The following is a 26619-nucleotide window of genomic DNA, read 5'->3' as shown; positions in this document are numbered from 1 at the left end:
CTCACATTACTGATGCCAAGAAAGGATTCTGGCGTCTGTGGCTGATGCTGCCACTCAAATGCCCCCCCTTTGAAGCTAGTCCTGCCCGCCCCCCACCCTGCAGTCTGCAGAAAACCCCACCCGCTGCCCCTCAAATGAGAGGCCTCACTTCTACGGGCAGCGGCAGACAGGATTCTCCCTTCTCTGCTTCAGCCTCACCCAGCTTTGAGGGGCAGGTGAGGTTGGCGGAGTGCAGCCAATCCAAAGTCTCCTGGCAAGTTTCATGGCTCCGCAGGGAGTCAGACCTCTGTCCAGCACACAAATCACGGCCCCGATTCACAAGAATGCTTCCCTGTGTAAATCAAGAGGGAAAGAGGGGGCCCGGGGCAGCGTTTCCCTGCCCTTGGAGGTGGCTGCCGAGCTGGCTGGCTGCTGGACCCCATCCCATCCCTGCCGCTTTCTGTAAGCAATAGCCAAGGTCACACAGGCAATTCAGTGGCAGCGTCTGGGGTCACTTTGGCGGGCTTCCCACGGGCACAGCTCTGCATGCAAAGGTGACAAGCAGCACAGGGGCCATTGCAACCAGGCAGGAATCTGCATGCGCCGACTCTCCAAAGGAAGAAGCCGGGGTTCCAGCAGCACCAATACAGGAGGGCAGCCCCGAAGACAGCAGCCAGCGAGGCGAAGAGGGGCCAGGGCTCGTCTGCAGGGGAAGGAAAACCAGGAGGGCGGTAAGTGCAGCTGGTCTGAGCCAGTCACATACCACCACCACCACCCCGTTGAGCCCACCCAGGAGACGTTTACCTGCTTTGCCCCATGCGGCAGTTTTTGCAGGTGGCCGCAGGCTCTCCTGAAGTCCTGCCCGGGTCACCTGTCTTGGAAGAGCAGGAACCGTAGCGGAGACCTTGACCGGCAGAAGGGCTGGAAACGTGAGAGAGCTTGGGGTGTGGGGTGGGCAAGACCAAGGAAGCACAGCGCACACCCACCTCCCTTCCCCTCGTTCTTCAGCACCCCCTTGGCTTAGCAAGAGCGGCGTCAGGGCTGTGCTGTATACGGCTGGCCTCCCCCCAGCCCTGCTGCTTTGCAGCTGCAACCCCCGTCAGCCCCTGCAGCTGGATTTGCCAGGTGGATCCTGCAGTTCCGTTGTCTGGCAACATGGAACTCTGTGTCCCTTTTAGGATCTGGACGCCCTTTTAAAATGGTGAGCCAAACAGGGTTCTTGGTCTCGCGCTCAGCATCGCACTGACCTTTGCACCGGGCTGGGGGCCGGGCGGCTTGGTCTGTGCCGTCCCCACAGTTGTCAACATTGCTGCTGTCGCACACCAAGCTGTGAGGGATGCACTTGCCGTTGCGGCAGGGGAAATACAGCCCTGTGCGGCAGGCGGAGGCATTTACACCTGCAGTGGCAACAGGGGGATGAAGCAGGGTGGCCCGCTGGACCCGGCTCGGCCCCCTCCTTGTGCTCCTGGCTTACCAGTCCGGAGGGAAGTGAAGTCACCCACAAAGTCCACACGGGGCTGCTGGCCACGGGTCACGAGCCGCAAGGTCAGGAAGCTGCCGGTGGATAGGACAGGCCTGGGGATGTTCTTGCCGCAAAGTGGGGGTCCCAGGGGCTCTGCAGTGTGGCCCCTGCCATCATACAGCTGCACGAAGGAGCCAGTGGCACAGGGCTTGGGAGCCTCTTGCTCCCTTCTGGGCTTTGGAGACCCTTGTGGGAGGTGCTCCTCGTGGCCACTGGGCGGAGAACTGGACCACTCGGGCAACATGCTGTACACCAGGAAGAACCGGAACCGGAACTGCACCTTGTCCCGGGCGGAGGCAGCCTGCAGGGTGAGCTTGCAGTCGGTGCCACTGACCACAAAGTAGTAACGGCGGGAATCTTGGTGGGAAGTTAACACCATCCCGTCCCCTTGCAGAGTTTGGCCACAGAAGTCCACCAAGCTCACTGTTGGGGAAGAAAGGCCAAGCACTTGAGGGGCAAAGCCACCGCCAGGACTTCCCTGCCACGCGAAAGCAGCCCCAACTGGGCCCATCTCACCCAACACAGTTCAGGCACAGAGGAAAAGATAATGGGGCAAGACTGGGGGGAAGGGGGGCGTCTGCAACGGCTGGGGAGTCTTGGTGTTTCCAGTGCTAACCACTTGATGAGCAGGTGCAAGCAAAAAGGATGGAAGTATTTCTTTCTGACTGGGAATGAACCCCTCCCTCTCTTTCCCAACTGTCACTTGTGCTGGTGGTTGTCTTGCAGTAGGTAGCCCTGGCTACTTACTGTCCTGTAAAACCAGCAAGAAGAAAGCAGTAGCCCTTCCGTACTGGAAAGCTACGCACGGACCACACTCCCAGTCGCTCCTTTGCTGCTCCAGCTCCCCCCACGTCCCGCCCACACCTTCCATCTTTCACAGGTTTGGCACCTTAGGGGACAGTTCAAAGACTTGGGCCCCAGGTTCCCTAGCAGCCCAGTAAGGAAATCAAAGGTATCTGTAGAAACGTCGTCCTACCTGTCTGCATGGCTGAGGCTGCAACACTCATGGTACTTAACAGAAGCAGGTATTTTGCCCATACCTGCAAACCGCCTCTCATCTTTGCATCAGTCTGTTTGAGAGCCCCGTGCCTCAAACTGCCTCCAAAGAAGAAACAGAACTGTCTGAAATGGTAACAGCTGTGAGAAACAAGAGTGCATACCCCCAAAGCCCCGCAGTGAGCAAATCAAACTGAGGATTATGTCTGCTAGGTCTTGACAAGGGAACAAAAGATGAGGCTGGGAAGATTATTGCAAAAGGTTCCATCCTGGCGTCAAAAACCCTGTCAGCACAATGGAGCCACAGATTAACTTCCGTCCAATTAATTGTACCTTTTGTGACTGTTCGTATGGCTGTGTTGCCATGGACTTTTGGTGGAGCCACATAAGATATGATCATGAAATCAAACCTGCTGCCCAAAGAAGCAAGAGTCATCTTGCTATGCAATGGGCCGGTTCCATCTGCTTTCCGGGCAGTCACATGCTGTGAAGAAATACCCTCTACTCTGCAATCCACCTCAATAGTTTATTAAGTGGAACCACATTATATGCATGCTGCAGAAGATGAAAGGCTGATAGACTGATAATAGGAAACAGACTGATAAAATAGACAGATAAAAGGAAAAGTACAGGAGCCAAGTCCTCTTTTGACCGAAAACAGAGCATGCCCGCTCTTAATTAAATAAATAGCTCAAGTTAAAGTAGCAAAAAAAAGGTTTAATACCATGCACTATATATAATGTTGCTCCAAAAAGAGACAGCCACATGGCCAGAGAGTATTTTCTTCGTCTTGTGGCAGGAAGATCTGAACTGACTTCCAAGAAGAGTTTATAAATTGTCAGGATGTGAGGAGGAAGCTGACTTCTCTCCTGGCTCATCTGTCCACAACCATGAAGGACTAAGTCCTTGGCTCTGGACTCCTACTTGGCCATGTGTCGAGGGACAATGAGAAAAGTCCAAAGGGAAGGTAACGAACTTTCAAATGCTGTAATGTCAAGAATTACTAGCCTGTCCTCATCAACCACAGTTTAAATAAATACCAAGTCTAGGGTGAGAGGAATTGCACCTTTTTGCCTTTTCCTTGTATCTTTCCTCTGCCTGGTGCTTGAACAGACCATGTACATGTCATAAGGTGTCATGGTTAAGAGTGGTGGACTCTAATCTGGATAACAGAGGCTCCTTCCACACATGCAGAATAATGCACTTTCAAACTGCTTTCAATGCTCTTTGAAGCTGTGCGGAATAGCAAAATCCACTTGCAAACAGTTGTGAAAGTGGTTTGAAAATGCATTATTCCGCGTGTGCGGAAGGGGCCTAAGTTTGATTCCCCGCTCCTCCACATGATCTGCAGACTCTTATCTGGTGAACTGGATTTTGTTCCCCACCCCTTCACATGAAGCCTACTGGGAGACCTTGGGCTAGCCAGTTCTCGCACAACTCTCTCAGCCCCACCTCCTTCACATGGTGTCTGTTGTGGGGAGGGGAAGGCAAGGAATTTGTAAGGTGCTCTGAGATTCCTTTCAGGAGAGAAAGGTGGGCTATAAATCCAAACTTTTCTTCTTCATTTATTTTGTTAAACGTCCTTGTATTTTAAATGCTCCACAACCAATCTCTCTCTAAACACAGCATGCTCAGTGGGGTCTTGTTGTTCAAAAAGGGGAAATAGGAACAGGGAGAGGGTGCAGAATCACTCCTGTCAGTAAGAGTGGACGCACAAATTTGCAGCCCCTGCTGAGTCCTTTTCTGCTCTGCCCACAGCATGGTCAGGCATCCTTGGAGTCGATGTGATAATTGTGTAGGTCAGGACGTGCTTCTTGGCACCTGCTTTTTGGAAGCACTGCAGCCCCAATGGATGCAGGAGTAGCTGCTGTGGATGCCTTTGTGCATTTCACTCACACACTCACACATCACCACACCTCCGCCTCTCGGCGTGCAGAGCTCCTCGGTTATTTAATATTCGCTCTGAGAAATGCACAATTGGGGGGGGGGACACCCCCGTTTTGTTTTGGGAGAAACCTGGGCGTGGAGGGGGCGGGGGGGGCTGGAAAGGCAACTCAAATGTTTGCAATAAAATCTGCGTCTCGTGCACGTGGGATAAATGTCGAGAAGAAAACCTATAAGCGCCTCTCATGATGCTGGAGGGGGAGGAGCTCCGGGCGGCTGAAGACCACGCCCCCCCGAGTTGCGGAAATCGGCGGGTTCGGAGGGGGGCGCTCTGGGGAGGAGGCTTGCGGACGACACTGCGCACGCGCAGCAAACCCCCAACCCTACCCCTCCTTCGCCATGGCTCTCTTGCGTCGCCGCTGGCGCTCGTCCCCCCGCGCGGAGACTTAAGCTCCGCCTTCCAAGGCTGGGCTCTACTCGGGCGACCTGATTGGCAGGTAAGTGACAGTGTCACCAGACGGCCACGCCCCCCGGCCGGGTTCCTTTCCCTCCCCCTTTCGCGTCAGATGTGCGCGCGTGCTCGGTGGGTTACGTCACATCCCCGCGACCGCAGCCCCGTCAGCGCCTCCGCCTGTCTTCCCGCCTTGCGCCGAGCCGCCTGAGGGGGAGGGGCTTCCCGGCGTGACGAGATCCGAGCGCGCCCGCTCCGCCCCTCCTTTCCGGGCTCGCTCGGCTTCCCGCCCGCCCGCCCGGGATGGCGCCGCGGCTGCAGCTGGAGAAGGCGGCCTGGAGCTGGGCCGAGACGGTGCCGCCCGAGGAGGTCGCGCAGGAGCACATCGAGGCGGCCTACCGCGTCGGCCTCGAGCCTTGTCAGCGCGGCGCCTGCAGGTGAGCGCCCCGCCCTCCTGCCGCCCCGCCCGCCTGTGATAGGCTGGCCTGCTCTGCCGGGTTGTTGTGGAAGGGCTGGCCCGCCCGTGCTCCCCTCCCTGCGCGTGTCTCTCGCGGGCGGCCCCCTCCCTTCCCTCTTCATTGCCCGCCGTCTTCCGGCCGAGGTTTTCAGGCTGTCCTGGCTCGCCCCCCCCCCCTTCCGAGGCAAGGGGGAGACGTGTGAATAAGAAGAGTGGGAAGCCGGGCGGGGGGAGGGGTCGTCAATACCTGGCCTTCTGGAGTAGAAACCTGCCCTATAGTTGAACTGCCTGCCTAAAGCCATCATTATTTGCGGGCGGGGTGAGTTGCCAGCGGAGTCCCACCCCAGAGCGGGGGGAGCGACCCCGAGTGCGTCAGTCTTAAGCGAGGGGATTCCCTGGTCACCCGCTTCAGCTTCTTACCGTACCATCTCCGTGGCAGACCAGGTGTGCTGCAACGGCCGGGGCCTTGCTTGGCCTTCCCCGAATTGCAAAAAGCAGAGCCTCAGGAGTGAATATCAGCAAGCAGTCACTGGCTTATGTGGAAGGCAGTAGAAGGGGTGGGAAAGGGCAGACCCAGCCCCGTCCCTACCCAGCTGCACCAGCCACCGGCTTCTCCTTACTGTAGAGCCCCAGCATAGATTGGGTGTATCAGTCACACTGGCAGGGAGTGTCTGGTTTTGGGCATGCATGCTTTGGTGCGCTCTCTCTCTCTCTGTACGTGATGGGTTTGTGCAGATTCTCCTGCCTAACAAAGCACCCTGCCCTTAAGACTCTTGCAGCCCCAAATTTGGCCATGACTTTAAGGGAAGAGCTTTGTTTTTGGTTTAAGCACAGCATGGTTGCTACTTTCTGCTACTGCATCAGTAGTGGGGTTGACACGGGGGCGAGGGGAGTGATTGGGATCTCATGAACATAGGGAATTGACCTTGCTGCTTTTGCCTTTGTAGGAGAAACTGTAGAGGAAACCCAAACTGCTTGGTGGGGATCGGTGAGCATGTTTGGCTGGGTGAAATAGATGAGAACACCTTTCACAATATTGACGATCCAAATTTTGAAAGGAGAAAAAAGGTAAGCTTATCAGGCCTCCTGGTATAAGCCCTTGAGCTTCAGTGGTAGCTCCAAGTGCGATTCTCTTTCTGAAAGCCTTCCTGAACTTGCTTTTGATGCACACATCTGAAATCTAACATAAGGAAAGACTGAACTTGTCTTGACTCTGCTAAGACTTGAAGTGTTGGTTCTTATGCCCAACTGGATGCGATTCTCTGTGTTTGCTGGAAACTTCTATTTCCAGTTCCTTTTACGTAGCTGGTAAAAAGTGGTAGGTGTGAACTTGGGCATGGACTAGTGAAGAAATTTGGTTATTCTGTACATTTTAATGAAGGGATTTGGATCCCCAAAAATGTGGAGTGGCAGCTGAGAATTCTGTGCAATGCTAGAAGTACTCGAAAAGCTATCTCAGACTTTGGTATTAACCTGTCACAATTGCAGCCTGATGCCAGGGGCACCTGCACTGGCTGAGCATGTTAAGGGTGCAGAGCATCCCCTAGAGCAGCGGTGGCAAACCTTTGGCACTCCAGATGTTATGGACTACAATTCCCATCAGCCCCTTCCAGCATGGCCAATTGGCCATGTTGGAAGGGGCTGATGGGAATTGTAGTCCATAACATCTGGATATAAGGATTCCTACCATGACCCTAGAGAGCAAGGGGCAATGGCAGCGGCAGAACACCTGCGCTTTGTTGACAGAAAGTGGCTTGGGTTCGGTTAACATCGTCTGTTGCTCTCAGAGCAAATGTGATCAAACCTGGAAACTGTAGCAGGTGGCTCGCTGGACCACTAGTCTGACTTACCATGAGTCAGGACTATTCATAAATGACCTGGAAGTAGGGGTGGGTAGCGTGGTGGCCACATTTGCGGATGATACCAAATGATGTAGGGTGGTGAAAACCGCAAAGGATTGTTCTAGCAGCATTATCCAGGAAAGAAATTGATAATAAAACTGCAAAGATCGTCGTGCCCTTATATAAAGCAGTGGTGCGACCGCACTTGGAGTACTGTGTTCTGTTCTGGTCTCTGCAACTGAAAAAGGATATCGAAGAGATAGAAAAAGTGCAGAGAAGGACAACGAGGATGATTGAGGGACTGGAGCACCTTCCTTATGAGGAGAGGCTGCAGCGTTTAGGACTCTTTAGTTTGGAGAGGAGACGTCTGAGGGGGGATATGATCGAAGTCTATAAAATTATGCATGGGGTAGAAAATGTTGACAGAGAGAAGTTTTTCTCTCTTTCTCACAATACTAGAACCAGGGGGCATCCATTGAAAATGCTGGGGGGGGGGGAGAATTAGGACTAATAAAAGGAAACATTTCTTCACGCAACGTGTGATTGGTGTTTGGAACATGCTGCCACAGGAGGTGATGATGGCCACTAACCTGGATAGCTTTAAAAAGGGCTTGGACAGATTTATGGAGGAGAAGTCGATCTATGGCTACCAATCTTGATCCTCTTTGATCTGAGATTGCAAGCGCCTTAGCAGACCAGGTGCTCAGGAGCAGCAGAAGGCCATTGCTTTCACATCCTGCATGTGAGCTCCCAAATGCACCTGGTGGGTCACTGCAAGTAGCAGAGTCCTGGACTAAATGGACTCTGGTCTGATTCAGCAGGCTCTTTTGTATGTTCTTATCTGCGGTTGTCTCTCTTATTTCTTTCCTGTAGGGGATAATATGTTGGAATCTCTCTTACATTTCCTTTCTTTCTACCAGAATGCATTTGTGGGCCTCACAAACCTGGGAGCCACCTGCTACGTCAACACTTTTCTGCAGATGTGGTTCTTGAACTTGGAGCTCCGGCAGGCACTTTACTTGTGTCCTATCACTCGCCCTGTGCCAGTGACAGCAGAGGGCATTCCAGCAAACAAAGGTCAGTAGAAAGTTGACATCCTTGCTCCTTCCCAGAGCAGCGTGTGCTGTGGCTGTGCTTTGTAGAGGGTTTCCCTCACAGGCACTCCCTGGCTTGAGTTGTGTGTTGCCCCATCACCAGCCCCACCAGGGAAGAAGCTCTCTTAATTCAGGGATGGGCAACAGAGTTTGAGAGAGACCCACTGAGGCTCAGTTATGCTGTGGATTCCTGTTAGAGATGGGACAGTGTGAACCCAGATCCAAAAGACCCTGTTCCCTGTGCCACACTCAACTTTGCTCAACACTATTGTACTTGGGTACCAGCTGAGTTGTCTTGGAGCCCTAAATTTGGCGTTGTTGGAAATCTGATTTTTTTAAACAGTTTCTTAAAGTTATACAGGTCATGAATTCTGCAATCATCAGGCACTGTTTTATTGGGGTGGTAAAGAAGTCCTTTATTAACCAAACTATGCTGCTTGTATTGTGGTAGACTTGCCACTTCAGGAAGCCTTTTGCTTTTTGACAGATTATGAGCCTCGGACCATTTGCGAACACCTCCAGTACTTGTTTGCTTTGCTGCAGAACAGTAGAAGGCGTTACATTGATCCGTCAGGATTTGTTAAAGCCCTGGGGTTGGACACAGGTCAGCAACAGGTAACGTTTTGGGGGGGTTGCATTTCGTCTGTCTTTGAAAAGCAGGCCCATCAAACATGGAACTAACACTATATTTGTAGGATTTGAGTTGCGGCTCAGCAGTGACCTTTGAGGGAGCTCCCGTTTCCTAGGGGCTTGCATCATGCCTTATGGACCACAGAGTTAACCCTGAAAGCCGCCTTTGGGGGGTTGGCGGGGGGTGGGTGAAGGGGGTGCTGTATCTTGTTCTTCCTGAGAACTGTCAAGAAGGAAAGAGGTCAGAAGAGGCAGACTTGGATCTGTGCCACTATTAGTTGCTCTGTTTCCATTAGCTTAACCTCATCTTTGCAACATTTTCCGTTTTCTTAGGATGCACAAGAATTTTCCAAGCTATTTATGTCTCTGCTGGAAGATACTTTGTCCTCACAAAAAAACCCGGATGTGCGCAACATCGTTCAGAAACAGTTTTGTGGAGAGTACGCCTATGTCACAGTGTAGGTCTTTATGTGGAAGTTATCTTCCTCTTCAGTTGTGAATTTTCCTATTAATGCTTCAAGTAGCAACTTCATTTTCCCCCTCATTTTTGTCTTATGGTGGTTTTTTCAGTTGCAATCAGTGTGGAAGAGAATCCAAACTCATCTCCAAATTTTACGAGCTTGAGTTGAACATCCAGGGGCACAAGCAATTATCAGACTGCATTACAGAATTTTTGAAGGTATTTGCTTACCTTTTCAGGTTTGCTTTGTCCTCCATATAGCAGCAGTAGAGTTGCTGGTGTGTCAGTAACAACCTGTTGAGTGGTCAGCAGGCTCTTTAGGTTTGGTTTTATCTGGCTGTAAAATGACCTCTTGTTGGGTTTTTCTGGTCTGACGTCTAGAAGTGCATGTTATCTGGTCTAAATCAAATCCTAATTTCTGTACTTGTGGTTGAATCAGAAATTCCCAAAATAAAGAATGCAGTAAGACATCATATCGGCCTTTGGACTTCTGGGTGTCAGCTGATGCTCACCTTTGACAGGTCTGGGTCCCCCGAGGTTGGAGCAGGCGCTCTCTGGAAGCCCCATGAAGCATCTTCTGTACCAGCTGGCTTAGTTGGGTCTCTGAGCCTGTGAAAGTCTTGTTGACTGTGGAGGGTGCTTGAACCTTCTATTAAATGGCAGCTGTCCCTTGGCAGATGGTTGTGTTTGAGAAAAAGCAGCTCTGTTTCCAGCCCCCTTGGAGGGCTCCTGCTGACCTTGCCTCTGATCTCTCCTGGTCAGGAAGAGAAGCTGGAAGGGGACAACCGCTATTTCTGTGAGACTTGCCAGAGCAAGCAGAACGCCACCCGCAGAATCCGCCTCCTCAGTCTTCCAGGCACGCTCAATTTGCAGCTGATGCGCTTCGTCTTTGACAGGCAGGTCCCCCCTCTCTCTCTCTGCTGCGTCAGTGCGTGTGTGTGTGTTCTCTGGCTCCCCGCGTAGAAGCAGGATGAGCTGCAAGGTCTCTTTGAGCCCAGGGTCCTCTTGCCTCAGCAGAGCCACCAGAGCCTGCTTGCTGCACACCGAGCCACGTAAAGTGGTTAGGGAAACTGTGGGCTGAGGGGCAGTAGTTTCCGCTCTGTGTCTGCTGCTGGTGTTTTATGTTGCCCACTCAACAGTATCCCGCCTCTTCCCCCCCCCCTTTCTTGCGCCATTAGGCAAACAGGTCACAAGAAAAAACTTAACACCTATATAGAGTTCTCAGAACTGCTAGACATGGTTCCCTTCATGGAAGACAAAGGTGGGCTGTGTATGATGTGTACCCATTTCTGTACCAGAGGTGCCCAGAGTCTGTTCTGGGAGCCAGTGGCACTGCCTGGCATTGTGTGTGTCCGCTATGCAGTGGCACGATCAGTTTCTATTTGTTTGTGGAATGAGGGAGTGGGCGTGCTGCCTTCACAAACAGCTGCTGGGGCAGCAGGCGGTGGGGAAAGGGGAGGGGCCTGCTCTGTCTCTGGGGCTGTCACAGGGGCACCTCCCAGCAGACCATCTGCTGCTTTTCAGCTGGAGCCTCCGAATATGAGCTGAGCGCCATTCTCATTCACCGCGGTGTCAGTGCTTATTCCGGCCACTACATCGCCCACGTGAAGGATCCCCAGACTGGGGAATGGTACAGATTTAACGACGAGGACATTGAGAAGATGGAGGGCAAGAAGTTGCAGCTGGGGGCAGAGGAAGACTTAGGTACGTCCGTTCCCTGGCGGTGATGGGTCCCTTCTGTTGTGATGCAGGTCTGTGGTTGGGAGCCGCTTCATCCTGCGTGGAGCGTGGGTCTGGTTTTGAACTGTCTTGCTCCAGATGCAGACCCTGACAGGCCCGGCTCTTCTCTTACTCTTCTGAATGCAAACCCTAGGGGGGCGTGGGGGGGGAGACACCCTGCTTGTGGGAGGTCAGTTCTCACCTGAGAGGTACATTTGGCTTTGGCTCTTCCCAGAAGGCAGAGATAGTCTTGGCCTTGTGTAGAGTCACTCGTAGCTCAGCCAAAAAAATAACCCCTTTTGCTGGCATCTAGTTTTGAAGAATGTTGTGGAGGAGGAATTTTCAGGTTATAAAATGAAGTGCAAAATAGCTGTGAGGCTCTGGATACAGATGGCTGCAGGTGCAACATAACAGTGCAGGCTGTACCTGCCCCCCGCCCCACCTCAAAGCAACGGCGGGATGAGATGGGGGCGGGGAGGAGCGACTCCACACTCCACCTTTCTAAACGAAGAACAAATTTCCCAGTCTTTTCTTGCCTTGGGTTTTGTTCTCCACTAGAGCCTTCAAAAGCTCAGATTCGAAAGCCCAAGTGTGGGAAGGGGGTTTATCGCTCCCGGAACGCATACATGTTGGTGTACCGGCTGCAGACACGGGAGAAATCACTGACGGTTGAAATTCCAGGTAAGGGGGAGTCATGCCCAGGCCTGTGCTTGTTTTCCTCTTTTTCTCCGTGTGTGAGAGAATGTGAGGGGATTGTGCATGCAGGCACAGCCACACGTTTATGACGGCACACTTCAGGCCATGCTGGCAGGGGCTGATGGGAATTGTAGTCCATGAACATCTGGAGAGCCGCAGGTTGCAGACCCCTGGTTTAGTGGATAATCCCAGAGTAGATCTAGTGCAGAGGGGCAGTCCGTGATGCTGGCGGGAGCCTTCTCCAGACGCACAGGAAGGGTTACGTTGTTCTTCCAGAAGGCTTCCAAAGCCTGGCCCAAAGAGCACCCTTCTGCTGGGAGGGGTGGGCTTCCCGGTGGGAGAGGAGGGCCTGGTGACCAGGGCTGCCGGTGACCAGGGCTCTGGTGTGGCTTCCCTTCCCAACCAGCTTTCTTGCAAGAGCTGGTGGAGCAGGATAACTCCAGATTTGAGGAGTGGTGTGCTGAGATGGCAGAGATGCGCAAGCAGAGCGTGGCCCGGGGCAAGGTCAAGCACGAGGAGGTGAAGGAGCTCTACCAGAGGTTACCCGCTAAAGCTGGTCTGTAAGATCTTCCTTTCGTACATATCTTGCAGTAGTGCTTGCTTAAGAAGGGGGCGGGGGTAGAGGGGCCCGCTTGCAGGGACAGCTTGCGTTGCCTACACTCCAGAAGCAGCGTCTTTGCAAGGTTGCTCCTCCTGGTGGCCGGGCCAAAGCCTGCCAAGGAGTGTGCTGAGGTCCCTCCGTGACCTGGAAGGGAAATCGTTTTGCCTGATTCCAACTGCTGGTGGGGAAGCACTCTGGGCCCCCTCCCCCACTGCTCATGCTACGCATCTCGGGCAGTCTCTTGTAGGCCATCCATGGCAGAGCGGTGTTCTGCATCCTCAGCTGATTACTTGGAGCCCCCTCTCGCTCTTTCCACTCCCATTGGGGGTTGGGGGGGGGGAGTGTTTCACAGTGTTAGGGTGCCTTTTCTTGGACCCCAACAAGATAAGGCTGCTCATGTGTGAACACAACTGATCCTTGCCCTGGGGATCTCTGGGCCTCGTTATTCCTTTCCCGGGAGGGGGAAGGTTGAGCTTTCTGGGACAAACGTGTCTTCCGTGCCCCTGTTCCATAGCGATTGGAAAATGTCTGAGGCCAGTGGTTTGTTTGCCTGACTTTGGGGGCGGGGTGTATGTTTTGTGGGAGGGGCTGTGTGATCTTACTCCACCTGGGCCAGGGTTGGGCTGCGGTGGTTGAGTTGGGGGCGCCGGCTGTGGGCACTGATGCGCCTGTCCTGCTGACCTTCCCCTAGGGTGTCCTTACGACTTTGTCTCTCTTGAATGGCTGCAGCAGTGGCTGGATGAGGCCACGCCCCCCAAGCCCATTGATAACACAGCCTGCTTGTGCTCCCACGGCAAGCTGCATCCAGATAAGGTCCCGACCGTCAAGAGGGTCTCTGAGTATGTCGCTGACTACTTTTACCAGAGATACGGAGGAGGGCCCAGGCTGACAGGTAAGGCCAGGGCCGCCTTCCCCAGCAGCTTTTCTCAGCTCTCTGTGACTTGGGGGCAGGGTCGTCTGCTGAGGCGCTAGGCGGGCACTTAGCTGTTCGCTTCAGCAGAAGGGAGGAGCGGCCAAGTGTGCTGGGGGCAGCCAGCTCTGCACACAGCAGCAGAAGGGGCAGTCTGAGGTGCTGGTGTGGGAAGCCGGTGTTGCACGCACAGCTTGCTGAGAGGCTGAGTGAGGAAGCGCTGGGTGCGCATGCCTTGCCCTGCCCGATAGGTCTGCGTTGTGTCGACAGGGTTCTCTTTGATTGCCCCGCGAACGGGCAAGAGCCAGAAAGGGGCACCTGCTCCACATTCATAAATCCTGTGCCACTTGGGCGTAGTGTCGTGACGGGCTCTCCCCCACCCCCGTTCACACCTTCTCCAGCTCTGTCTGCCAGCTGGCGTTCTCAGGGCTGGCTGGTGAGATGTAAACTGATAACCTGAGAAGTGTTGATTCACGCAGACGACGATGCTCCCCAGGATCCCACATTTAGCTTCAATGCAGTCCAGACATCCTGTCTGCCTGGGAGCAGCCAGCTGGGTCTTCCTTCCACAAGGAGGGCCCGGCTTCCTCTTGGAACACCTGATTGCTCCCTAGGTGCGTGTGTGTTGGGGTGGGGGGAGCGCAGATCAAATGGGCCTGGGGCTCCCAGAGAGAGTGTTTGGAGGGAGAGCCTTGAGAGGAAAGTGGTATTGCTGGGGAGGGAAGGGGAGGGCAGTCGTGTCACTTCAGTCCTGGCTGAGAGAGGGCGTTGCTGTGGGTGATAACCTTTTGTCCCCCCCACCCAGTGAAGGCGCTTTGCCGAGAGTGCGTGGTGGAGAGGTGCCGGGTGCTGCGCCTGAAGAACCAGCTCAACGAGGACTACAAAGCAGTTGCCAACTTGTTGAAAGGGCCAGTCAAGTGGTACGTGGGTCCTCGGAGCGGAACCGGCGACGTTGGCATGCTGGTGCCTGAGGCGCCGCCCAGCTGTGAGTTCTCGTCTCCCCCCCTCTGCAGTGACGAAGGCTTCTGGGTCGGCAAATCCTCCTTGCGGAGCTGGCGTCAGCTGGCCCTAGAGCAGCTGGACGACGCAGAGGAGGACCTGGATCCGAGCAACGGCAACATGAATGGCGATGTGAAGAGCAAAGGTAGCCCACGGGGCCAGAGTCCCGCTTCCTGTGTCGGGCTTGCCCTGGGGCAGCTTCTGCTGCTGTGGGCGTGTTCTGGCACCATGTGCCGTGCGTGGCGTGCCACAAGGGCGTGCTGGGCATGTGCCCCTCCCCTCGGTGCAGAGTGAGTTTGTTTTGCTTGTTCCAGTTCCTGCAGGGAGGGGCGGGAAGTTGACTGATGGTGACCTCACAGGGTTTCCGAGGCAAGCGTTGAGCAGGGGTGTTTTGCCAGGACCTGCCTCTGTGGTCTCCTGTCCAAGTGCTCTCCTGGGCCGTCCAGTGAGGGGACAGGAGGAACTGCCCGATTCCTTTCTTTGACTGGAGAGTGAAGCCCCCAGGGTGGCAAAGAACCCCCATTTCAAAAGCCTCCCCCACCCCCAAATCCTGTGAGCTGCAGTGAGGCCCGTTTCCACTGAGCCCCATCCAGCCTCTCCCTGTTTTGCAGATGAAACCGTCACTGAAAAGCAAGAGGAAGAGGACTGGAAGTTTAACGAGGATATCGTCTGCTCCCATGGTGAGAGGGGGCCGCAAGTGCGCATGCACACTTGGAACGGGAGGGGGACCTCACCTTTTGTTGTGGGGGGGGGGACCTGTGGAGTTTGGCACATCCCCCATTGAGGAAGCCAAAGAAGACTGAGGTTGCTCCAGCCACCCTGTCACTCTGGTGGACTTTCAATGTCTCGTCCTGCGTTCTCCTTGGGATCAGCTGAGCGGTGGAGCTTGGTTGCTCCTCCAGAGCCTCCCTCGGTGGCTTGGTTGTCTGACCATCAAACTCCTTTCTGATGTACCTCTTGCCTGGGTAGATATTTTATCTTGACTGGAAGCTACTTGCAGCATTATGACCTTGGAGGGAAACCAGAATCCCATCAAGGCTAGCTGGCTGCAGAGTTTTGCACCAGCCTGGTAAGTGTGTGGGCAGGGGACCTCTCAGCCGCTGCTTGGAGCATTTTTCTTTGAAGGTTGTATTTTTTATAAATATAAACAGAACAGGAAAAAATAAAAACTATTGTGACATCAAAAGACAAAGAGAAGAAGAAATATACATGTAATAAGCAATGATATAATAAACAGTAAGCAATACATGATGATAGCAACAATTACGAGCTGTAAATAATATAATGACCATTAAACGGTGATTATCATATTCATCTTTTTGTGGCATTATCATCTTGTCAAATCCGGTCAGCACTCTCATTACGCCTCTTGCTGTGAAAATATCTTTTTATAGTCTTGAAACTAGTTGAGAAAGCAGTAGCCCTGCTGAGCTGGCAGCACACAATTTGTGTGGACCCAACTTTCTGCTCGGCCAGCTCTGCGTTCTGCAGTCCTGGGCCGGTTGCAGAGTGGAGGTTCAGTTCTGCTGAATGTGGATTTGGTGTGGCAGAAAGGAAGCGCCCGTGTGCAGAACCGTTCCAAGGGCCCCTCCTGCCCAGTGCACTCGCCCTTCCCCTCCTCTGCCCTGACCTCTTCCCCAGCCTTCACGTCTGCCGTGAGTGTCTTCTCGCTGAGTTCAGGAGACTCTTGTACAACCCCCCAATATCCCTTGCTTTGAGGGAGGGGGATGTTTCCTTAGCCCTCTTGTGCTTTCGGCAGAGGTGCATACACACACCTGCCTCCCTTGGTTCATTCGTGCAGGGCTGAAGAAATGGTTTGCATGTCCCTTTTTCACCCTGGGTTGATGCTCTTTGGCAACCAGCCCATGTTCCAGGAAACCTAGCAACCAGTTTGTCAGAAATTGATCCATAAACCTGCCCATCTGGCCCACCTGCTGCTTCTGAAGTAGCCACATGCTGTGGGTGCTGCTGGTTTACCTGGAAGGGCAGCAGCTGAGGAACAACAGAGGAGGGAATGACACTGACAGTTAACTAGGCAGGAGCGGGTTCTGTCAGGGCTTCTTTGAGCTTCCGAGTCAGACGGCCTCCATATAGAGCCCGGTTGTGATGGCAGGGACCTCGTCACAGGTGCCTGCAGTGGGGAAGAAATCAGTGCCTGTTGAGGGCCTCGCTGGGTTCAGAAAGGGAGCCGTCCTTTCCGCAGTTCCTCCTCCTGGCCTCCCCGGGTGGTGAGCGTTGAGTGCTGGGCCTTTGCAGAGCCATCCACAGAGCCTCAGGCGGTGGTTTGTCCTGTTCTGCTGGGTTCAGCCAGCCCCAGTCGAGCGCTTCTGCTCTCTCTCTCTCTGTGCACAGGCAACCTCTGCATATCGGAGAACGAAAGGAGGGTCGTTTCCCAAGAAGCCTGGCAGAAGCTCCACTGCTATTTCCGGAGCGCCCCAGAGTTCCCCACCAGCCAGGATTCCTGCGCCCAGTGCAAGGTGTGTGGTGCTCTGCGCAGGCGGTTTTTGCTTGAGTGTGGGAAGGCCACAGGAATGCAAACTCTAGCAAGCCCAGCAGGGGCAGGGCAGCTCTGGGTGCCTCTGAGCAACAGCTGTGCTTTCTGCCACTTGAGTGGGGACAAGGGACAAGGGCGAGGCTCAGGTGGCCTCCTGAGGAAAGCAGCAAGGAAAGGGCAGGAGTGGGAACCCCGCCACCGCTGCCCCCTTGTGCCTGTCTGTCTCTGCCCGCAGGTTCTTGAGCGGGAGGGTGAGGAGAACGAGGCCCTCCACAAAATGATGGCCGGCGAGCAGAAGCTGTCTCTCCCCAACCTCTTCCAAGACAAGAGCAGGCCGTGCCTGAGCAGCTGGCCAGAGGTAGGAAGCGCTGGGGAGGGTGGGGCCTGTTACCTCTTGGTGGCGGGGAGAAGGGGACTGAGCGTTCTTACGTTGTGCAGTTGTGTTAACAGACATGGGTCACATCTGCTGGAGGAATTGTGTGCCTGGGGCAGGCCTCCACTTCCTGGGGGGTTCTTTCAGAACCTGGCCCATAAATAAATACCCACTGAGCTCTGGGGAGCAGGTGGGGGGCAGCTGTACTTGTCCCCAAGCTTGTCGAATAGGCTCTCCCCACCCCCACCCCACCCCACCCCACTCCCAGTGCCTTCAGGAAGCACCATGTCAGTGTTTGTGGAGCTCAGCCAATTGGGCGGGGCTGCTGGCTAGAGCACATGCATCCTCCAAAAGGTGGCACAAGGCTCTCTGTCTGGCCCTGGTGTGGTGCTCTGCAGGCCAAGCGGAAGATGTCCCTGTGAAGTCCACCAGGTCCCAGATTGCATTCCAGAAGCCCTTCTCAGGACAGTCTGGGACGTCTGCAGCTGGTGCTCAGCAACTTCCTTTTGCCTTAAGTGAACTTACACCCTCTTGGATGAACTCCACTGACTCATACAGATAATTTCTGTTCTGGATTGAAGAAGAGCAGTGGGTTTTTGGAAGCAACAAAGTAATTAAACAGTGTGCTCGGGATACAGCCCTACAAGTAGATAGAGCGCAGGCTGCTGGGAACCACAGCAAAAAATGTGTTCTGGCGGAATACCCTGGTGCCATAGGATCCCCCTTCATTTTGGCACATTGTCATGTTTTACCTTCAGTTCTTCTCACTGGGAGCTGTTCACACGCTTGTCCTCACCGTCTCTGACTTTGCCAGTCAGTTGAGGCTGAAACCGTTAAACATGTCCTAGTTTATATTTTGTAAGGAAATTCATTCATTATCCAGCACCCTCGTCCTATCCAATTTTCCGCAAAATCCAACAGATTTTGTGTGTTCCTTCTCCTTTCAGACCACTCCAATGAAACAGCTAAATTCTGTGCTGTGACCTGTTGAATACGAAAGTACCCGCTTAAATCTTTTCTTAGTTATATGTGTATCACGGAAGTTAGATTAGCGAGGCCCTGAATTCTTACTTGTGTGGATATATTTTCTTTATCTGACTGTTGAATACGTGGCTGCTGCCTGTCCTAGGAGCCTAATAAGGTCCCGCGAAGTAGGAACCAGCTTCCACTCACTTTGCGGTGTTTCCTTCTCAGGAGGCCGATGAGCTTTATGTCGTCTCAAAGTTCTTTGTGGAAGAGTGGAGGAAGTTTGTGAGGTAAACGGGCTTCTTGTGCTCTCCGGCAGCTGCCTCTTGAGGGCCGAGGGCCGCCTCTGCGGGTCTTTTGGGAGATGCTTCTCCAAGCGCTGGGTGCCCTTCTCACCGCCCCGCCGAGGCTGGGAAAGAGCGCCGCCCCAGAGCCCTCCTCTCCCTGGTCTCTTCCAGGAGGCCCACCCAGTGCAGCCCTGTCTCGTCAGTGGGGAACCGGGACCTCCTCTGTCCGCACGGGGGCCTGATGTTCACGTTTGCTTCCATGGCCAAAGAAGACTCTAAACTGTGAGATGCTTCCTGGTGCTTAGCCTGGGGGAGGGAGGGAGGGAGGGAGGGAGGGAGGGGTGGCTTTTGTGGCCTTTGGCTTCAGCACTCAGGCTCTGTTGGGCTGGAGGGTGGCTCCCAGGATGGCACTTGGAGGGAGGGCGGGAGAAAGGTCTGCCCTCCCCCCCCCCTCCTTCTGAGTCATTCAGGCAGAGGAGCAGCTGGAGTGTTCAGAGCAACTATAGCGGAAGAGCCCTGCAGGTGGGCTGGGAAGGGAGGTGAGGGGGCTGTTCCAAGCCAGCCAGCGTTATTCTTCTTTGCACAGTATAGCTCTTATATGGCCCAGCGAGTGGGGGAAGATCCAGAAGCTCTTTGTGGTGGACCACACCATCCGAGTCGTCAGGAGGCGCCCTGCAGAGGTTGGCCCAGACAGTCTGCTCTACGTCACTGAGCCAGGTGAGTGAAGGGGGGGGGGATGCTCCCTGAGATCTGTGAGAAAGGCTGGACCGGTGAACACGGTGGAATCCAAGAGCCCTCCGAATGGGGGAGGCCCAGCAAGTGGGGGGGGGCTATTCCAGAAGCAAGGAGCCCCTTGCTGGTGACCTTCCGCTAGTGGGGGCCCAAGCAAAAGGCCGTGGCAGGAGTGGCCTCGCTGGGGGACGGGCGGTGCTGCCAGCCAGACCTTTGCCTCCTTGTGCCCCCCAGAGCTGTGCTCCGAGTGCCGTGAAGGGCTGTTGTGCCAGCAGCAGAGGGACCTGCGGGAGTACGCCCAGGCCACCATCTATGTGCGCAAAGTGGTGGACAACACAAAGGTATTAGCCTCCCGTGCCATGTGGTCAGTGTCAGACAGCCTTGGGAGACGGAGGCTCAGATCTCTGCTTCTCTGTCAGAGTGGCCTGCCTCGCAAGGAGGCTCAGATGGGGGAGGGAGATGCACGTGCCCTGGAACTAGTTGCGGTGTGTGTGTGTGTGTACTGCGATGGTACGAGTGGCTTTGAAGAAGAGCTTTGAAGGCGGTCTTTGGTGGGCTAGGGAGGGGGCCAGCAGCTGGCCTTGCCACCACATCTGGGTGGGGGGGGTGGGCTTTGATGGCCTCAGCAGCAGAGCCATTTGCCGGTTTTCAAGTTCCATTAAAGCTGAACTCCTTGCGGGGGTGGGGGGTGGGGAGGAGAGTGCCAGGGCACGCCGTTAACAGGCTTTCTGCTCAGAGTGCTTTTAAGAGCCCCTCCGTAAGAGCGCGCATTAAGTGGTGGGGCCGAGTCCTTTGAAATGTCCTGCAGTCAATCAAGGAGGAAGCCTCCATTTATCCAGGAAGGGTTTGAATTATGGCTGCTCCTGCAGATCAAAGAGAGCGAGCCAGAGAGCGCTCCAGGTTGGCTTGGTACGGACTTTCAAAGGCCTGCCGCGTGCTCCCTCCCTCCCCTTGCTTACGGATGCTTGACCTTGGGCTGTGGGTTGATGGGCAGGGGGGTGGGCGGGCGCTGGGAGGACACGGGGCTGGTTCTGAGGAGGCCTACTTGGAGCCTCTGGGGGCTGGGACAGTCCAGATGCCGTCCCCAGAACAGTCCCAAGGGCTTCTCCCCCGTCTGCTGCTTCCCAAGGGGACCGACCCGCACTGCTGATGCAGCATCAGGGCTGCAAAGTAGCTGACAGCAGTGGAATGAACATGTTTGGGTGTGGGAAGGCCAGGCGGGTCTGTTGGGCGAGAGGCGGCTGAGGCTGGATGTAGGACTGCCTTCCTGCTGGTTGGAGCCCTGCCTGCGCTGGAAGATTTAAGGCCAGGGGAGGGGGAGGGCAGGGCAGGCTGCTGGCCCTCGGGGCTCCTCCTGAGGGGGGCAGCTGAGATTGCCCTGGTTGGGGTGGTTCGGGTCCAAGCCCTCCAAAGGCTCCTAGAGAGGCAAATTAAAATCTCAGTAAATAAAGATAAGGAAGTGACACAACCAACTGCATCATCTGGAGGACAGGCGGTGCAATCTGGGGGGGGGGGAGGTGCGCATGGCTGGGGATGGTGCAGCAGTGGCGCAGCTGAGCCGGCTCCTATGCAGTTTGCTGCCCTGCAACCTGCCCTGGGAGAGCGGAGCAAAAATCTGCAGGCCTGGTACAGTGGCACCGACCTTGATGCCTGACCCCACACCCCCTCCCTATCATAAAGGGATGCGCTAAATCTCTGTGGTATTGCCTATTGCCCCCCCACAAGAGATTTGGAGTAGATGCTGCATTGCCCCTCATGCAGCCTGCTACCTGCCAGGCCCTTTTCCCTGTTTCCCTTTCCCAGCCTCCTCCCTTACCCTTGCAGAGATACAAGGATGTCACAGTTGCATGCACAGAAACTTTATCGAGGGGATGCCTGTCTCCAAACCACTGCCTTGTCTTGGCCACTGAATGGCTTTGCTGCACTCCACGGATGCACCGCTTAGTGCCTGTTGTGCCATGGCTGCTGGCGTGTTTAGCGCAAGCTGTGGCAGTTTCCTCGCATGCTGGATGCATTGACAACGGGTCCGGTCACTTGGCTTTGCAAATGGGGATAGATGCAGCATCTGCTGGGGAAAGCAGCAATGGCACGCAGGACAACAGCTGCAGCCCAAGCAAGGGTGGAAAGGCGCTCTCTGGTCTTAGCTTTCTGGCCACTGGTTCCCAGTTGCACACGACCTACACAATAAATTCAGAGGGAGGGTGTGGACTTTGCTCTCTCGGGCGGGTGTGGAGCACTGGGTCAGCCCCACAGTGCAGAGTGCCAGCTCATAATGCTAGGAGCGAACCCAGTGTTCCCTCCGCACAGCACTTTCACACCCACCCCTTGGATTGTGTGGTTAGCGACACAATATTTTTCTCTTACTGCAAATTCCTAAAGCATCATTTTTTACGTGTTCCTGTTTCTCTCTGCTCTTCCTGAACACCTCTGCTCTCCTGCCTCTTCCAGACTCCCAAGGGGAGCAATTGTGCAGACCTCGTGTGCTAATTCTCTCCCACTCACCCACCCCCCATCATGGTGAACTGGCTGTTTGGGCTTCTTTGGGGCTCTGAAGTGTGGTTCTTGGGAATGTTTTTCTGCATCAGGTCATGAAAGACTCTGCTCCGGAGCTCAACGTAAGCAGCTCCGAGGCAGAAGAGGAGCGGGAGGAGGCGAGGCTGGAAGGGGATCCAGATCCAGATTTTAACCAGGTACCTGTGGGTTCCTTTGTTTCCTTTCTTGCTCTCTGGTGTGTGGACTGTCACTTCCTTCTCCTTCATAGCCCTGGAGGAACTGCAGACAACATGAAGAGGCAGGCCTGCAGTTCAAAGAGAATCCCCGGTAGTCAGAAGGATGCCCTAATAATCATCTGGAACTCCCTGCCACTGGGCGTGGTGGGGGGGTTGGTCACTGCTTGGGCTTCCCAAGAGGATCAGCCGGGTTTGTAGGGCAGCCAAGGGCTATGAGCTGTAAGAGGCAAAGGGGCCCTCCAAGTTGTTTGGCCCTGCAGGGGAAGGCTGTGAGAACCACTGCAGTGTAGCCATGGAGTGTTGGACAAGGAAGTGGCAGACGCCGGTTCAAATGCTGCTGGGTGACCTCAGGCCCATTCCCTCAAACTTAACCTAACCTACCTCACAGGTAGGAGCATACAATGGAGGAGAGGAGAAGGATGGATCCCCACTGCGGGGGGAAAGGCAGGCTGTACATTAACAAAACCATAGACGTGCCCCCTGCTGTGGCTTGTGGGTCTGCCTATCTGCTCTTAGGCAGAACTTGGGTCTGTGCAGGCAGCTGCTGGTGACTGCAGAATCCGGTGCTGCCTTGGACCAATGGATTGCGTCTCTTGTGCACGAGGTTGAGCGCCTCTTGCCTGCCTCGGTGGCCGAAGGACCTCCCTCACTGCTTAGGCAGGCAGGCAGGAGAGGCTCCCTCACGGCATCCCTCAAGACCTCTTCCTGTCCCCAGGCCAGTAGCAACCCCAAACGGCAGAAAGTGTCCCACACAAACTACGCCGCCTACCAAAAACAGGGGATTCGGCGAAGCACGCGGCACAGGAAAGTGCGCGGAGAGAAGGCTCTGCTGGTGTCTGCAAACCAAACACTGAAAGATCTGAAAATCCAGGTGAGTGATCTGGCGAGAGGTGTGGCCTCGTGTCATCTCAGATCTGCCCTGGGAATCTGGAAGGTGGGACGGGTGGGCCTACCTCCCCCACCTTCAGATTCCCCCTTTAAATAGCATTGCTGGGCCATGCAGCTGTTTGGTGAACCCCCCCTTTCCGTGGGGAAGGCTCGTCAGATACCTGCAGAGGGAACTGCGGAAGGAAGGGAATTTGACTGGCTGTAGGGTTGGAATGGGATACGTGGAGCACCAGCCATTCTGGAGGGGAGCGAGAGCATCTCTAAACATTGCTGAGCATAGAAAGGCCACAACTGACCCTTGGCATTCCTTGGCTGGGAGCTTTGCTGCTGCCTCGTTATGCTCTTCCAGTGGTCTGTCTGAGTCTTGGCCTGCTTCCCAAAATAAAGAGCCTCTGGGCAGCGGAGGTGCAAGGCGTTCCATATTCCTCCCACCCACACACCCACCCAAGGCAATGCTCATCACTGCCCTACCCAGCATGCTCCTTGCATCTTGTCCGGCACAGATTATGCACGCCTTCTCGGTTGCCCCTTTCGACCAGAACTTGTCCATCGAGGGGATGACACTCACGGAGGACTCCGCAACTCTCGGCAGCCTTGGAGTCACCCCCGAGTCTGTTGTCTTACTCAAGGTAATGGGGCAAAAGGATCTTCTCCCCACTGCTCAGCCCTCCAGCCGGGGTCTTTGTCTCTGTCTGTCTGTCTGTCCCTGGCTGAAGGTCTGTCTGTGCATTCTGTGTCCGGGGGGCGGGGCTGGGAGCTGAATCCGAGTTCCAAACGGACTCAAATTGCTCTGTGATGCTGGCCGTCACAGGCTGGTTGGTCAGAAGCCCCGCATGGGCCCTGCTCAGGGTTGGTTTCAAATTCCAAGAGACGCCACGGAATCAGTGGCCTGGTGCCCTTAAGCAAGCATCAGCTGCCTTCCTCGTCTGCACTGGTGGGAAGGATATGGTGTCCCCGGAGAATGCCTCCCTTTCTTCTGCCCAATCAGGCTATTCTGAGCCCAAAACACAGGTCCCCACAAAGAGGCGTTGAGGTCCCCATGCGCCTGTGGAGACCTCTGGCCAGTGTGAGTTGTGGGGATGCCTTGTGTGCCCCCAGGATGCCTGGTGTGTAGTCCTGGCTGCTCAGGCTCAGCTGCCCTCAGCAGAGGGGGGCCAGATGGCAGACAGCTGAACTGGTCCCCCTCTCTTGACCTTCAGAGGCCTCCCTTGTAGTCTGGCTGACTCTGCCAGCGCCTTCTGTGTTCATGCTGCCATTTCCCTTCCAGGCTGATGAACCTGTTGTGGATTATGCAGCAATAGATGACGTTATGCAAGGTAGGAAGGGTCGAGCCCCGATCTCAGCCCCCCACCCCCACCCCCCTGCCCAGCCTCACCTACTGGAGGGTGTGCTCCTGAAACGGGGCGTGGCAGAAACGGCCACGTGGGGGACTGTAGGGCCTTTTCTGAAGAGTGTGCCTTTCTTTTCAGTGTGCATGCCTGAAGAAGGCTTTAAAGGTAAGCGCCTACCTCCCCCACCTTCAGATTCCCCCTTTAAATGGCGTTCTCACCTGCAGGCTGTTTCTTCCTCCCCAGGGACTGGTCTTCTTGGGCACTAACAGTCCAGCAAGAAGGATTTGGACACAGTTGGGCATTCCAGGGAAGGGGGGCCTACGTCAGACCTGCTGTCATTCAGAGCTCCCGAAGACCGAGCCCCTCCCTCCCTCCCTCCCCCCCTGCGGAAGGGCTGCGTCACCACGGGCTGTGCTGGGAGACAGCGGACTTTTCCAGAGGGAACATTTCAGATTTTCTGTTTAGTCAAACCAAGGGGGAAACTTCAGTAGCTGCGAGGGATCAGTCGTCCTTTGGCTCTTGCCCTGCTCTTTCCTTCCGGCTTGGTCCAGCAGGTGCCTCTTCTGCGATGCCTCTCTTGGGGGTTCGTGTCTGATCGGGTTGAGGAGTCCTGCCTTGGAACTTGCCCCACAACCAGGAGTGAAAGCCATGACTTGCCTACAGAAGCCTTCCTTCAGAAACTGCGGCTGAGCAAGACCCACACTTTGCCTGGGTGGGTTCACTGCCAACGTGCTCAGAGGCGGCCCCGGACCTTAATAATCGTCTTTATCTGCAGAGTGACTTAATTATGTTACTTTAATGACCCGCTGAGGGCTGGGCGCAGGGCTTGCCGAATGAAGCTCCGGATGGGGGCCACTTCCTGCTTGGAGTCCGGCACCTGAGTGGAAAGGGGTGGGGGGGGTGCCCTTCACTCTTCACTTGCTGGGGTCGTTGGAGAAAGGGCTTCTTGGCTTTGTGGTGCGTGCCCACAAGGAGCATCGTCAGCATTTTGAAAAGGGGGCGGCCCTGTCTTGTTCTGTGAGAAGCAGTCTTTTCCTGACTGTTGTACCGTGATCTACGTTCACTGTTCAAGCGAGGGCCGTTGGACAAGGGGAGGGGTGAACCAACCAGATCGGCAGGGGGCATCTTGTGAGCCTTTTTGAGGGCGTTTCCAGTTCCTTCTTCACTTTTGGGGCATGTTGATGATCCAGTGGCCAGCTGCGGAGGGCCTTCTCCGGTTAAAAAATGGAGCTGAACTCCATTTGGTTTTTTTTTTTCTTAATTTCGTGAGGTCCAGGAGACCAGTAGCGATTCACCATCCCGTAGTGTGCGCTCCATGAAGCCGCCTGTCTTCCTCTCTCTCTCTCTCTCTTTCCTGTGCAGCCTGGTCTGACGTGGCCTTTTTCATTCTCACTGGAGACAGCCACACCTGGGTGCACTCGGCCCTCCCTCCCCCCTGGGATTTTGATATTTTAATTTCTATCTGTTTTGTTTCTTCTGGTTTCCAGATTATTCCTTGAGGATAAGGCATGTCTGCATTTGCTGGGAAGTAGCTTCGTCTACAGAACTGGGTGGGTGGGCACATATGCGTTGTGTGTGTATGTGTGTACATATAGAGAGAGCGAGGGAGATAAAAACATACATATATATAGACACAGACAATGCCTGAGTTGTACCAATCTGACATTTCCGCAGGCTGCCGAGGAACAGATGAAAGCTGCGAGGGGGGGAGGGACTCTTTTTATCTGTGCTTGCAAACCCTTTTGGACTAGTTTTCAGAGCCATCAAGGACTTATTAAAGCGGCATCCTACAGTTGGCCTGTGTCGTTTGTGTTGCGTTGCCTCATGGGCTTCTGACTGCAAGTCTCCTCTGCCACTGAAGGTTTTCTGAGGAATGAGGTGGTGAAGGTCAAAGGGCAAATCCACATGAGCCCCCCCCTCCCCCCCGCAGCTGCAGCCGTCTTTTAAAAGGTCTTTTCATTTGAGCATCTATTGAAAGTCTGACATGAGAAGAAACAGAGCAAGAAAATATGAAGGTGGCAAAAATCAGGCTGGGAAGTAAACAGACATCTGCGAGTTGTTTTTCCAACTGGAGGTCAGATTAGTGCTGCTGGGGGGGGGGAAGCTGCCTGCTGGGGTGGGGGGGCGGGGGGCCGACCCGTTGGCAGGAGATGTGCTGGCAAGGTGCAAGAGGCGTGGAGCCGGGTGCTGGTTTCAGGAGCAGGCTCAGCTGGAGTGAGGGCTTTGTTTGTACCTACGCGTTGGCAGAGGGTTCGGCATTCACGGAGGCCTTTGCGGCTCCAGGCAGGCACGAGTTCTGTTCTGCTGGTGGCAGATTGGAAGGGGGGCGGGGGAGCAGACTGGCATTTGGCTGTGGGTTACAGTCGGGTGGGGCTTTTGTTCTTTTTCTTTTGGGCTCACCAGAAGAGAGCACGGAGCTCTGAACACTGGGAGGAACTGTTCGCTGCTGAGGATTTTTCCAACAGTTCTGGTGGAGGGAAAGCAAAGGCGGGGGGGGGGGGGGCTACGGTGGCCAAGAAGGCCCTTCCTCAGTGCCCCTCTCTTCAGGGCAGGAGCTGAACGAGGTGTCCAGTGACAACT

General features: G+C 54.8%; 2 protein-coding genes across 5 annotated transcripts; one reads left to right on the top strand and one right to left on the bottom strand.

Moving 5' to 3' along the window:
• Positions 1-146: 146 nt before the first annotated feature.
• Positions 147-2616, bottom strand: LDLRAD2 (low density lipoprotein receptor class A domain containing 2). Of its 2 annotated transcripts, XM_048519440.1 has the most exons (5): positions 2478-2616; positions 1454-1924; positions 1227-1376; positions 784-900; positions 147-682 (listed from the first exon to the last, which is right to left on the bottom strand). In XM_048519440.1, exons 1-5 carry the CDS (start codon positions 2557-2559, stop codon positions 459-461), a joined length of 1044 nt encoding a protein of 347 aa, XP_048375397.1. In that variant the 5' UTR covers positions 2560-2616; the 3' UTR covers positions 147-458. The 2 variants fall into 2 exon arrangements, with proteins under 2 accessions (XP_048375397.1, XP_048375396.1); XM_048519439.1 differs by having other exon boundaries at positions 1454-2572.
• A 2381-nt stretch (positions 2617-4997) lies between these two features.
• USP48 (ubiquitin specific peptidase 48) lies at positions 4998-25831 on the top strand. 3 transcript variants are annotated; one of them, XM_048519043.1, is made up of 27 exons: positions 4999-5269; positions 6237-6357; positions 8051-8207; positions 8712-8839; positions 9188-9312; positions 9425-9533; positions 10077-10210; positions 10493-10575; positions 10839-11018; positions 11592-11714; positions 12136-12285; positions 13022-13222; positions 14046-14160; positions 14254-14384; positions 14851-14919; positions 16592-16716; positions 16969-17091; positions 18301-18362; positions 18531-18641; positions 18946-19076; positions 19326-19432; positions 21677-21781; positions 22536-22691; positions 23212-23337; positions 23976-24024; positions 24178-24204; positions 24283-25831. In XM_048519043.1, exons 1-27 carry the CDS (start codon positions 5136-5138, stop codon positions 24303-24305), a joined length of 3105 nt encoding a protein of 1034 aa, XP_048375000.1. In that variant the 5' UTR covers positions 4999-5135; the 3' UTR covers positions 24306-25831. The 3 variants fall into 3 exon arrangements, 2 of the variants coding, with proteins under 2 accessions (XP_048374999.1, XP_048375000.1); XM_048519042.1 differs by having other exon boundaries at positions 4998-5269; positions 14046-14384; XR_007246325.1 differs by lacking the exons at positions 22536-22691; positions 23212-23337; positions 23976-24024; positions 24178-24204; positions 24283-25831 and having other exon boundaries at positions 4998-5269; positions 14046-14384; positions 18951-19076; positions 21677-21709.
• Positions 25832-26619: the final 788 nt, after the last annotated feature.

Source organism: Sphaerodactylus townsendi, linkage group LG16, assembly GCF_021028975.2.
Source record: "Sphaerodactylus townsendi isolate TG3544 linkage group LG16, MPM_Stown_v2.3, whole genome shotgun sequence".
Taxonomy (NCBI): Eukaryota; Metazoa; Chordata; class Lepidosauria; order Squamata; family Sphaerodactylidae; genus Sphaerodactylus; species Sphaerodactylus townsendi.
The sequence above is the reverse complement of the archived record's forward strand: the minus strand, read 5'-3'. Positions and strand labels throughout refer to the sequence as shown.